Source organism: Tachysurus fulvidraco, chromosome 2, assembly GCF_022655615.1.
Source record: "Tachysurus fulvidraco isolate hzauxx_2018 chromosome 2, HZAU_PFXX_2.0, whole genome shotgun sequence".
Taxonomy (NCBI): Eukaryota; Metazoa; Chordata; class Actinopteri; order Siluriformes; family Bagridae; genus Tachysurus; species Tachysurus fulvidraco.
This window is the reverse complement of record NC_062519.1, coordinates 5,130,672-5,145,019: the sequence shown is the minus strand read 5'-3', so window position 1 is coordinate 5,145,019 and position 14,348 is coordinate 5,130,672. Positions and strand designations below refer to the sequence as shown.

The following is a 14,348-nucleotide window of genomic DNA, read 5'->3' as shown; positions in this document are numbered from 1 at the left end:
CTTCCATCTAAGTGTTTTTTTCCTCACCACAGTCACCTCAGTCATCTCAGTCTTGTTCATTATGGATAAATACAAACACATTTAAATATAAATCTAATATTAATCTTTATTAAAAATTCTAATATGATTAAAAATACATTTTTGTATCATATTTATCTTTATATTAACTTTTTGTTTTATGTTTATGTTCTGTAAAACTGCTGAGACAATGTCCATTGTTAAAAGCTCTATACAAATAAATTTGAATATGAATTCAGTCATAACTGTATCTTTGTATAATATTTTTCTGGATGTATAGATGGGTGTGAAACACACTCCCTGATTCTATGGGAAATGAAGAATCTGGAGATCGAATTGAGAAAACTCAAAACAAAGGTTTAAAACCGGGTGTGATATGAACCGAAGGTGAAGGCTCGTCCCAATAGAAGGTGCGATGGCCATAAACTCCTTTTCTATTCTTCTGTACTTCACCTCTTGCACCGCGAGCTTATAGCATGTGGGACAGCATTCTTTATAGGAATGACTTTTTCTTTCTTTTTGACTCCTGATGAATATCAAGAACAAGTACAAGAAACACACACGTAACTAATTTAGATTTGGTTTTAAAATTGTACTTTACATTTTATTAATTTATTAATGTTTATAGCATATTTTTGGTATCTCAAGCAACCAGCACAGTGAACAAGGCCACGTTTCAACCTTCAATCTTCAACCTTCCTTGCTACCTGCCTCTGACAACTTTCTTGTAAGTGTGACTGCTACTCTAAATCATATTATATCTTATTAAAGATATCAGCATTGAAATGACTTTGTATTGAATTATAGCATTAATAACACATAGGAAATTAAAATATTAACATGAGCAAAAACAGTTATTTGCATTGTTTATGTTTGTTTGTTTGTTTTTAATAATAAAATACTTCTGCTTTAATTTGTATAATTCATGACTAAAAGTTTTTACATGAATTAGCAAAACTTTTGAGCACTGATCTATAATCTAAACACTGGATCTTGCTTCTGCCTCAGTTCTGAATTTGGCCAGTTACCAAACCATCGATGATGGGTTTTATTTTACTCAATAATGTTATAAACATTGGTCACTAGTCATCAAGTAGTACGAGTGTTAGATATCGTGTTTAATGTGTTTAATAATATCTGATAAAAGAATCTAAATGAATAATGTTACCCTATAAATACTAATGAATGGCTGACTGAGGTAAAATAGTATGTACTACCATGTATAAAATCATAGTATAAAGTATACAATGACATACTATATGTATATAAGTATAAACCTAAATTTGTTTCTCTTTTTAAGGTACATACTAAGTGAATAATCATGTCATACTTGGCACCAGTCTGTTTAATTGGAGGGGCCGGAGGAAGTGAATTTTATTTTGATGGTATTACAAATGGAGCCACACTAAAACAGATCTGGGTGTGGGCCGGTGGCTGGCAGATAAAAGCCATCAAGGTTTGGCTAACTGATGGCCGGTCCATGCAATTTGGACAACCTGGAGGGATGCTTTCACAGTTTGAATTTGAAGATGGAGAACATTTCTCCTCCCTTTCACTTTGGGGAAATGGAGCTGGAACATGTCTGGGTGCCATCAAAATCAAGACAAATAAGTCCAGAGAGTTCTTTCCAAAAATGTCAGACTGGGGGCTGAAAACAGAATATCCAGTTGATGTGGGTTCTGGGATCTGCATGGGAATCAGTGGTCATGCTGGTTCAGATATTGATTGCCTATGCTTTAAATTCATCAACACCATCAAGTCTACCAAGCTAACAAATGTTTATTATCCCACACTTCACAGTTTGTTACCTAATGTGGCTGTTGAGGAAATCAAATCCATGACGTACCATAATAATACTACTGAAGCTCAAGAATATACAATAGAAAGCTCTAAAACAATCACCAAAACGTCATCCTGGTCTGTTACCAACAAGCTGGAAGCCTCGTTTCACCTGGAAGTTCAGGCAGCAGTTCCAGGGCTTGTGGAAATTTCAGCTGGATTCAGCCTCACAGTGGGAACTGAGAGCTCGTATGGTTTAGAGAACATTGAGGAGAAAACTGAGCTGTTCTCATTTCCCGTTAAAGTTCCTCCAGGGAAAACCATAGATGTGGACATCACGATTGGCCGAGCTTCATTTGATCTCCCCTACACTGGAACAGTCCAGGTTACCTGCTACAATGGCAGTGTGCTGGAGTTTAAAACCAGTGGAACCTACAAAGGTGTCACTTACACTGATGCAAAAATTACGGTGATAGAATCAGGAAAAAACATGTAAATTCTGTATTATCTGAAAGAGCTTGGCACAGATACAAATCTACTGATGAGCAAATGAATAGAACAAATCTCAGTATTTTGTAAAGATATGGTAGGATTGTAGCTGCAACCTACTTCATTTAGAAAAGCCTAAAGCTAGTCCACGGAGATCTTGTTCATAGGTATAACAACAGATAATTCATAATAATACACAACTATTATGTATAAGACATGTAATACATTTAATTTTAAAGAAGCCAAGTACCAAAGTACCTTACTAAGGTACTTAATTCCAAGGTACATATGATAAGATAAGGATAAACCGCAAGATGTGATCTACTATAAATATAATAAACATTATTTTGATCAATCAAACCAAAGAACCGACATCAGCTACAGTATGTATCACTCTAACTAACTAACTAACTAACTAACTAACTAACTAACTAACTAACTAACTAACTAACTAACTAACTAACTAACTAACTAACTAACTAACTAACTAACTAACTAACTAACTAACTAACTAACTAACTAACTAACTATTATTCTAATCAATTGTGAACACTAAAATGACACTGAAAAACCAGTTAACATTAAATCTGAGCTGTGAAGACTGCAGTTTGGATGATTTATGGTTTTTATCAAGACTAACTGGATGGACCTGTGACCCAGAGCTGACTACACATGTATAACAAGGATACAAAGGAATCGACTGAAAAAGAGTCTGCTACGCCTCTGTGCTACTGCGCTGTCTTAACTCATACCTTCAACTTACAGTATTCTCTACCCTTGTACTTTTCATTAATTTTAGTATAAGCGTTTTGTATTATGGAAATTAATTTCATTCCATACCCATATCAATATGCTAATCATTTATCTATGAGTTATTGCTTTAGTATCTTTATGTTATCCTCCACATTTAATTGTGTTACCAGAAGTGTATATCTGCTTCTGTGTGTGATTTAGTGATGCTGAGATAGAAAGCAGGGAGATGTCTTTGAGGACCAGAACTAAGGCAAAGAGGGAGACTCTCTCTATCAGGACTGATTTAAGACACCTGATGTAAAGTTGACTTTCATATATCATATAATTATGTCATCATATATAATAATTCATGTTTATTTTTCTTTGTTTAACAAATATACATGAAGTTCTTTGTTTACCTGTAACCAATAACACTAGCCCTGTGGGGTAAATTATATAAATGAATGTAACACTTTGGTCATTGGAGTTCTTCTCCACAGCCATGATGAGAATAAACCTATTACTTTAAAGTCAACTTTGTCTCTGTAAATTTTATTCATATTCAGAAGCTAATTTTGTCCACAATATTTCTGGTTTACTATTTGATGATTTATGTTCAATGTTCAGCAAACTTTGGTAGTAAAATCAGTGAGTCACAAACAAACAAGCAAACAAACAAAAAATCCAATAATTAATTAAAATCAACAACAACAACAAAAAAACTTATATTAGTATTTGCTTATGTTTCTGTTCACTTTTTTGTGTTTTATAAATGAGTAAATTTTGTTATTCAAGTGAACCTTTAATGCTTACAGTAACACACACATACACACACACACACACACACACACACACACACACACACACACACACACACACACACACACACACACACACATATATATAATTATTCTAAATCCTAAATTAAATAATACATATTGATCAAGAAGAGCAGATTGGCTGGATCAGATTAATAGATATAACAGAATTTGCACAATCCCTTATTTATACTACTTAAAGATGATGGGCTTAAATTTGCCACTTTCAAAGAATGCCTGGGTTTGTGAGTGTGTGTGTGTGTGTGTGTTTGTGTATGTATGTATGTTTGTTTGTTTGTTTGTGTGTGTGTGTGTGGGGGGGGGGGGGTTGTGCATGTTTGTTTGTTGGTGTGTGTGTGTCTGTGTGTGTTTGTGTGTGTGTGTGTTTGTGTGTGTATGTGTGTGTGCATAAATGTTTGTGTGTGTGTGTATGTGGTGTGTGTGTTTGTGTGTGTGTGCATAAATGTAGCATTGATTACATTTACATTTTGTATCATAGATCATTGCACATGACACAAAATAATGAAGGCTTTTTCTCAGAGCATGAAAATAATGAACATTAAATTAGAATCTAGTTATGACTAAGGCCTCAAACTCAGAAAAGTCAGTTGACTTTAGAAACAACTTAAAGTGTTTCTAAGGTGTTAAGGTGTTTCTAAAGTCAACTGACTTTTCTGGGGAAGTCGTGGGCCTAATGGTTAGATGCCCAACTAAGATGCCCTTGAGCAAGGCACAGAATCCCCCCCAACTGCTCCCCGGGTGCCGCAGCATAAATGGCTGCCCACTGCTCCGGGTGTGTGTTCACGGTGTACGTGTGTTCACTGCTGTGTGTGTGCACTTTGGATGGGTTAAATGCAGAGAACGAATTCTGAGTATGGCTCACCGTATTTAGCCGTATGTCACGTCACATGATCTAAATTATTATATGTCATAGTATGCTTTATACTATGAAATTATACCACGACTAGGGGAAAGCTGAAAGGGGGAGAAGAATTTCAAATGTTATCAGGTGCACAGTCCATTAGGAGCGAGCAGGTACACAGGCCATTAAGAGTGAGCAAGTCCTAGGCAGAGGCCATTAACGGAAGTGAATGATCAACCACCCCTATATGCTAAAAACACACAGAAACCTACACACACATTAAGGGAGAAAAGGACACATGTGCACACAAGATCAAGGCCCAAAACTGAGCATAAAGGTTTAATAAGGAGATGCAAAATCAAAAGAAAAAGTCACTTCTTAATATAAGATGGTTTGACAGCATAACGAGGAGGATATTGAGTGTTTTTGTTAACATGCCATGTAGCTTGAGTAGCTTGTGTGCTTGTGGATGCGGCTGATGGAGTTTGGGTGGACTTAGTGGCAGCTGTGGCACTGACACAAACACATGCACACACCACACCCACACACACACACACACACACACATAACACATTCTGTTATATCTATTAATCTGATGCAGCCAATCTGCTCTTCTTGATCAATACGTATTATTTAATTTAGATTAATTTATTAATTGATTTAGAATAATTATATATATATATATATATATATATATATATATATATATATATATATATATATATATATATATATATATATATATAATAGGATTATAGATGTTACTGTATGCATTAAAGGTTCACCTGAATAACAAAATTTACTCATTTATAAAACACAAAAAAGTGAACAGAAACATAAGCAAATACTAATATAAGTTTTTTCTTGTTGATTTTAATTAATTATGGGATTTATTTTTTTTGTTTGCTTGTTTGTTTGTTTGTTTGTGACTCAGTGATTTTACTACCAATGTTTGCTGAACATTGACATAAATCATCAAATAGTAAACCAGAAATATTGTGGATAAAATTAGCTTCTGAATATGAATAAAATTTACAGAGACAAAGTTGACTATAAAGTAATAGGTTTATTCTCATCATGGTTGTGGAGAAGAACTCCAATGACCAAAGTGTTACATTCATTTATATAATTTACCCCACAGGGCTAGTGTTATTGATTACAGGTAAACAAAGAACTTCATGTATATTTGTTAAACAAAGAAAAATAAACATGAATTATTATATATGGTTACATAATTATCAGGAAAGGTAATACGGTCAACTTTACATCAGGTGTCTTAAATCAGTCCTGATAGAGAGAGTCTCCCTCTTTGCCTTAGTTCTGGTCCTCAAAGACATCTCCCTGCTTTCTATCTCAGCATCACTAAATCACACACAGAAGCAGATATACACTTCTGGTAACACAATTAAATGTGGAGGATTATATAAAGATACTAAAGCAATAACTCATAGATAAATGATAAGCATATTGATATGGGTATGGAATGAAATTAATTTCCATAATACAAAACGCTTATACTAAAATTAATGAAAAGTACAATGGTAGAGAATACTGTAAGTTGAAGGTATGAGTTAAGACAGCGCAGTAGCACAGAGGCGTAGCAGACTCTTTTTCAGTCGATTCCTTTGTATCCTTGTTATACATGTGTAGTCAGCTCTGGGTCACAGGTCCATCCAGTTAGTCTTGATAAAAGCCATAAATCATCCAAACTGCAGTCTTCACAGCTCAGATTTAATGTTAACTGGTTTTTCAGTGTCATTTTAGTGTTCACAATTGATTAGAATTATAGTTAGTTAGTTAGTTAGTTAGTTAGTTAGAGTGATACATACTGTAGCTGATATCAGTTCTTTGGTTTGATTGATCAAAATAATGTTTATTATATTTATAGTAGATCACATCTTGCGGTTTATCCTTATCTTATCATATGTACCTTGGAATTAAGTACCTTAGTAAGGTACTTTGGTACTTGGCTTCTTTAAAATTAAATGTATTACATGTCTTATACATAATAGTTGTGTATTAATATGAATTATCTGTTGTTATACTTATGAACAAGATCTCCATGGACTAGCTTTAGGCTTTTCTAAATGAAGTAGGTTGCAGCTACAATCCTACCATATCTTTACAAAATACTGAGATTTGTTCTATTCATTTGCTAATCTAAAGATTTGTATCTGTGCCAAGCTCTTTCAGATGATACAGAATTTACATGTTTTTTTCTGATTCTATCACTGTAATTTTTGCATCAGTGTAAGTGACACCTTTGTAGGTTCCACTGGTTTTAAACTCCAGCACACTGCCATTGTAGCAGGTAACCTGGACTGTTCCAGTGTAGGGGAGATCAAATGAAGCTCGGCCAATCGTGATGTCCACATCTATGGTTTTCCCTGGAGGAACTTTAACAGGAAATGAGAACAGCTCAGTTTTCTCCTCAGTGTTCTCTAAACCATACGAGCTCTCGGTTCCCACTGTGAGACTGAATCCAGCTGAAATTTCCACAAGCCCTGGAACTCCTGCCTTCACTTCCATATTAAATGAGGTTTCCAGCTTGTTGGTAACAGACCAGGATGACTTTTTGGTGATTGTTTTGGAGCTTTCAATTTTATATTCTTGAGCTTCAGTAGTATTATTATGATACGTCATGGATTTGATTTCCTCAACAGCCACATTAGGTAACAAACTGTGAAGTGTGGGATAATAAACATTTGTTAGCTTGGTAGACTTGATGGTGTTGATGAATTTAAAGCATAGGCAATCAATATCTGCACCAGCACGACCACCGATTCCCATGCAGATCCCAGAACCCACATCAATTGGATATTCTGTTTTCAGCCCCCAGTCTGTCATTTTTGGAAAGAACTCTCTGGACTTATTTGTCTTGATTTTGATGGCACCCAGACGTGATCCAGCTCCATTTCCCCAAAGTGAAAGGGAGGAGAAATGTTCTCCATCTTGGAATTCAAACTGTGAAAGCATCCCTCCAGGTTCACCAAACTGCATGGACCGGCCATCAGTTAGCCAAACCTTGATGGCTTTTATCTGCCAGCCACCGGCCCACACCCAGATCTGTTTTAGTGTGGCTCCATTTGTAATACCATCAAAATAAAATTCACTTCCTCCTTGCCCTCCAATTGTATAGGTTGGTGCCAAGTATGACATGATTATCCACTTAGTATGTACCTTAAAAAGAAAAACACATTTAGGTTTATACTTATATACATATAGTATGTCATTGTATACTTTATACTATGATTTTATACATGGCCAGTACATATTATTTTACCGCAGTCAGCCATTCATTAGTATTTATAGGGTAACATTATTAATTTTGATTCTTTTATCAGATATTATTTAACACATTAAAGTAAACACGATATCTAAAACTTGTACTACTTGATGACTAGTGACCAATGTTTATAACATTATTGAGTAAAATAAAACCCATCATGGATGGTTTGGTGACTGGCCAAATTCAGGACTGAGGCTGAAGCAAGATCTGGTGTTTAGATTTTTAGATCAGTGCTCAAAAAAAAATTAAAAATAGGAACATGTTATAATCTTTTTGATAATTCATGTAAACATACATTTTGTTCATGAATTATACAAATTAAAGCAGCAGTATTTTATTATTAAAAACAAACAAATGAACACAAACAATGCAAATAACTGTTTATGCAAATAACTGTTATTAATGCTGTAATTCATGGTTTATTACTGGTTATTATTAAAGTAAATGATGTTATTTTAATGCATTAATGCATACTATCAGAATTTATGCATGCAATAGTATAACATCTCTATTCTTAATTATTGCTTTATATATATATATATATATATATATATATATATATATATATATATATATATATATATATATATATATATATATATGTAATACAAAATTATTTCAATGCTGATAATTTCAATAAGATATAATATGTAATACAAAATTATTATATAATATGAAAAGATATAATATGATTAAGAATAGCAGTCACACTTACAAGAAAGTTGTCAGAGGCAGATAGCAAGGAAGGATGAAGATTATTTGATGTAACAGGATGTGTATGCTTCCTTATTTATACTAGTTAAAGAAGGTGGGGTTGAATTCCTCACTCATCACTTAATATGACCCTACATTAGAAAGGCTTTTCCCCAGAGCCTGAAAATATTGAACTATTGAACTTAGAACTTAGGGAAAACTCAAACAATGGCTTTTATTTTTAATGGTTTTTTGAGTGTTATATGACGTGCGCACACACATAGCTCTAAAATATTCTGCTCTCTCTTCTCTCTCCTCTTTATCCTTTATGTCTCACACAGAGGTGGTGGACATGTATTTGTGTGTTTAAAAAAAATTGGGGTATCCATGGACAGTCAACTTTTTCCTCACATGTTGCTAATGTGACTCATGTCAGATCCTTCTCTACAACATTAGAAGGATTCGGGCATTTTGGTCCACACAGGCTGCTCAGGTACTTGTTCAGTCTCCTGCTATCTCAAGACTTGACTAACACAACTCACTGCTGGCAGGCCTACCTATGACCAGATCTACCAATTACTTTATATATGTAATTGGATGGGTTGAAGAGAAAAGCAACAGGGAGAGAGAAAGCGAGAGAGAGAGAGAGTGAGAAAGAGAGAAAGAGAGAGAGAGAGAGAGAGAGAGAGAGAGAGAGAGAGAGAGAGAGAGAGAGAGAGGTAAACGTGGCCTTGTTCACTGTGCTGGTTATTTAAGATACCAAAATATGCTATAAGCATTAATAAATTAATAAAATGTAAAGTACAATTTTAAAACCAAACCTAAATTAGTTACGTGTGTGTTTCTTGTACTTGTTCTTGATATTCATCAGGAGTCAAAAAGAAAGAAAAAGTCATTTCTATAAAGAATGCTGTCCCACATGCTATAAGCTCTCGGTGCAAGAGGTGAAGTACAGAAGAATAGAAAAAGAGTTTATGGCCATCGCACCTTCTATTGGGACGAGCCTTCACCTTCGGTTCATATCACACCCCGGTTTTAAACCTTTGTTTTTTTTTAAACCTTTGTTTTGAGTTTTCTCAATTCGATCTCCAGATTCTTCATTTCCCATAGAATCAGGGAGTGTGTTTCACACCCATCTATACATCCAGAAAAATATGGTACAAAGATACAGTTATGACTGAATTCATATTAAAATTTTTTTGTATAGAGCATTTAACAATGGACATTGTCTCAAAGCAGTTTTACAGAACATAAACATAAAACAAAAAGTTAATATAAAGATAAATATAATACAAAAATGAATTTTTATACAATCATATTATAATGTTTAATAAAGATTAATATTAGGCTTATATTTAAATGTGTTTGTATTTATCCATAATGAACAAAACTCAGGTGGAGTTTTGCAACCTTGTTGTGTGTGTGTGTGTGTGTGTGTGTGTGTGTGTGTGTGTGTGTGTGTGTGTGTGTGTGTGTGTGTATATATATATAATAGGATTATAGATGTTACTGTATGCATTAAAGGTTCACCTGAATAACAAAATTTACTCATTTATAAAACACAAAAAAGTGAACAGAAACATAAGCAAATACTAATATAAGTTTTTTCTTGTTGATTTTAATTAATTATGGGATTTATTTTTTTTGTTTGCTTGTTTGTTTGTTTGTTTGTGACTCAGTGATTTTACTACCAATGTTTGCTGAACATTGACATAAATCATCAAATAGTAAACCAGAAATATTGTGGATAAAATTAGCTTCTGAATATGAATAAAATTTACAGAGACAAAGTTGACTATAAAGTAATAGGTTTATTCTCATCATGGTTGTGGAGAAGAACTCCAATGACCAAAGTGTTACATTCATTTATATAATTTACCCCACAGGGCTAGTGTTATTGATTACAGGTAAACAAAGAACTTCATGTATATTTGTTAAACAAAGAAAAATAAACATGAATTATTATATATGGTTACATAATTATCAGGAAAGGTAATACGGTCAACTTTACATCAGGTGTCTTAAATCAGTCCTGATAGAGAGAGTCTCCCTCTTTGCCTTAGTTCTGGTCCTCAAAGACATCTCCCTGCTTTCTATCTCAGCATCACTAAATCACACACAGAAGCAGATATACACTTCTGGTAACACAATTAAATGTGGAGGATTATATAAAGATACTAAAGCAATAACTCATAGATAAATGATAAGCATATTGATATGGGTATGGAATGAAATTAATTTCCATAATACAAAACGCTTATACTAAAATTAATGAAAAGTACAATGGTAGAGAATACTGTAAGTTGAAGGTATGAGTTAAGACAGCGCAGTAGCACAGAGGCGTAGCAGACTCTTTTTCAGTCGATTCCTTTGTATCCTTGTTATACATGTGTAGTCAGCTCTGGGTCACAGGTCCATCCAGTTAGTCTTGATAAAAACCATAAATCATCCAAACTGCAGTCTTCACAGCTCAGATTTAATGTTAACTGGTTTTTCAGTGTCATTTTAGTGTTCACAATTGATTAGAATTATAGTTAGTTAGTTAGTTAGTTAGTTAGTTAGTTAGAGTGATACATACTGTAGCTGATATCAGTTCTTTGGTTTGATTGATCAAAATAATGTTTATTATATTTATAGTAGATCACATCTTGCGGTTTATCCTTATCTTATCATATGTACCTTGGAATTAAGTACCTTAGTAAGGTACTTTGGTACTTGGCTTCTTTAAAATTAAATGTATTACATGTCTTATACATAATAGTTGTGTATTAATATGAATTATCTGTTGTTATACTTATGAACAAGATCTCCATGGACTAGCTTTAGGCTTTTCTAAATGAAGTAGGTTGCAGCTACAATCCTACCATATCTTTACAAAATACTGAGATTTGTTCTATTCATTTGCTAATCTAAAGATTTGTATCTGTGCCAAGCTCTTTCAGATGATACAGAATTTACATGTTTTTTTCTGATTCTATCACTGTAATTTTTGCATCAGTGTAAGTGACACCTTTGTAGGTTCCACTGGTTTTAAACTCCAGCACACTGCCATTGTAGCAGGTAACCTGGACTGTTCCAGTGTAGGGGAGATCAAATGAAGCTCGGCCAATCGTGATGTCCACATCTATGGTTTTCCCTGGAGGAACTTTAACAGGAAATGAGAACAGCTCAGTTTTCTCCTCAGTGTTCTCTAAACCATACGAGCTCTCGGTTCCCACTGTGAGACTGAATCCAGCTGAAATTTCCACAAGCCCTGGAACTCCTGCCTTCACTTCCATATTAAATGAGGTTTCCAGCTTGTTGGTAACAGACCAGGATGACTTTTTGGTGATTGTTTTGGAGCTTTCAATTTTATATTCTTGAGCTTCAGTAGTATTATTATGATACGTCATGGATTTGATTTCCTCAACAGCCACATTAGGTAACAAACTGTGAAGTGTGGGATAATAAACATTTGTTAACTTGGTAGACTTGATGGTGTTGATGAATTTAAAGCATAGGCAATCAATATCTGCACCAGCACGACCACCGATTCCCATGCAGATCCCAGAACCCACATCAATTGGATATTCTGTTTTCAGCCCCCAGTCTGTCATTTTTGGAAAGAACTCTCTGGACTTATTTGTCTTGATTTTGATGGCACCCAGACGTGATCCAGCTCCATTTCCCCAAAGTGAAAGGGAGGAGAAATGTTCTCCATCTTGGAATTCAAACTGTGAAAGCATCCCTCCAGGTTCACCAAACTGCATGGACCGGCCATCAGTTAGCCAAACCTTGATGGCTTTTATCTGCCAGCCACCGGCCCACACCCAGATCTGTTTTAGTGTGGCTCCATTTGTAATACCATCAAAATAAAATTCACTTCCTCCTTGCCCTCCAATTGTATAGGTTGGTGCCAAGTATGACATGATTATCCACTTAGTATGTACCTTAAAAAGAAAAACACATTTAGGTTTATACTTATATACATATAGTATGTCATTGTATACTTTATACTATGATTTTATACATGGCCAGTACATATTATTTTACCGCAGTCAGCCATTCATTAGTATTTATAGGGTAACATTATTAATTTTGATTCTTTTATCAGATATTATTTAACACATTAAAGTAAACACGATATCTAAAACTTGTACTACTTGATGACTAGTGACCAATGTTTATAACATTATTGAGTAAAATAAAACCCATCATGGATGGTTTGGTGACTGGCCAAATTCAGGACTGAGGCTGAAGCAAGATCTGGTGTTTAGATTTTTAGATCAGTGCTCAAAAAAAAATTAAAAATAGGAACATGTTATAATCTTTTTGATAATTCATGTAAACATACATTTTGTTCATGAATTATACAAATTAAAGCAGCAGTATTTTATTATTAAAAACAAACAAATGAACACAAACAATGCAAATAACTGTTTATGCAAATAACTGTGTTATTAATGCTGTAATTCATGGTTTATTACTGGTTATTATTAAAGTAAATGATGTTATTTTAATGCATTAATGCATACTATCAGAATTAATGCATGCAATAGTATAACATCGCTATTCTTAATTCTTGCTATATATATATATATATATATATATATATATATATATATATATATATATATATATAGATATATATATGTAATACAAAATTATTTCAATGCTGATAATTTCAATAAGATATAATATGTAATACAAAATTATTATATAATATGAAAAGATATAATATGATTAAGAATAGCAGTCACACTTACAAGAAAGTTGTCAGAGGCAGATAGCAAGGAAGGATGAAGATTATTTGATGTAACAGGATGTGTATGCTTCCTTATTTATACTAGTTAAAGAAGGTGGGGTTGAATTCCTCACTCATCACTTAATATGACCCTACATTAGAAAGGCTTTTCCCCAGAGCCTGAAAATATTGAACTATTGAACTTAGAACTTAGGGAAAACTCAAACAATGGCTTTTATTTTTAATGGTTTTTTGAGTGTTATATGACGTGCGCACACACATAGCTCTAAAATATTCTGCTCTCTCTTCTCTCTCCTCTTTATCCTTTATGTCTCACACAGAGGTGGTGGACATGTATTTGTGTGTTTAAAAAAAATTGGGGTATCCATGGACAGTCAACTTTTTCCTCACATGTTGCTAATGTGACTCATGTCAGATCCTTCTCTACAACATTAGAAGGATTCGGGCATTTTGGTCCACACAGGCTGCTCAGGTACTTGTTCAGTCTCCTGCTATCTCAAGACTTGACTAACACAACTCACTGCTGGCAGGCCTACCTATGACCAGATCTACCAATTACTTTATATATGTAATTGGATGGGTTGAAGAGAAAAGCAACAGGGAGAGAGAAAGCGAGAGAGAGAGAGAGTGAGAAAGAGAGAAAGAGAGAGAGAGAGAGAGAGAGAGAGAGAGAGAGAGAGAGAGAGAGAGAGAGAGAGAGAGAGAGAGAGAGAGAGAGAGAGAGGTAAACGTGGCCTTGTTCACTGTGCTGGTTATTTAAGATACCAAAATATGCTATAAGCATTAATAAATTAATAAAATGTAAAGTACAATTTTAAAACCAAACCTAAATTAGTTAAGTGTGTGTTTCTTGTACTTGTTCTTGATATTCATCAGGAGTCAAAAAGAAAGAAAAAGTCATTTCTATAAAGAATGCTGTCCCAC

General features: G+C 34.1%; 3 protein-coding genes across 3 annotated transcripts; 1 reads left to right on the top strand and 2 right to left on the bottom strand.

Annotated features, from left to right (window-relative positions):
* The first annotated feature begins 1,339 nt into the window (after nt 1-1,339).
* Nucleotides 1,340-2,427, top strand: LOC113656463 (aerolysin-like protein). The gene has a single exon (XM_047808974.1). The coding sequence runs from the start codon at nt 1,340-1,342 to the stop codon at nt 2,291-2,293; it is 954 nt and encodes a 317-aa protein (XP_047664930.1). The 3' UTR covers nt 2,294-2,427.
* A 4,069-nt stretch (nt 2,428-6,496) lies between these two features.
* On the bottom strand, nt 6,497-7,874 carry LOC125140735 (aerolysin-like protein). The gene has a single exon (XM_047810192.1). It carries the CDS (start codon nt 7,855-7,857, stop codon nt 6,904-6,906), a length of 954 nt encoding a protein of 317 aa, XP_047666148.1. The 5' UTR covers nt 7,858-7,874; the 3' UTR covers nt 6,497-6,903.
* Nucleotides 7,875-10,567: 2,693 nt separating this feature from the next.
* Nucleotides 10,568-12,605, bottom strand: LOC113656522 (aerolysin-like protein). The gene has a single exon (XM_027167815.2). It carries the CDS (start codon nt 12,586-12,588, stop codon nt 11,635-11,637), a length of 954 nt encoding a protein of 317 aa, XP_027023616.1. The 5' UTR covers nt 12,589-12,605; the 3' UTR covers nt 10,568-11,634.
* Between the last annotated feature and the right edge of the window lie 1,743 nt (nt 12,606-14,348).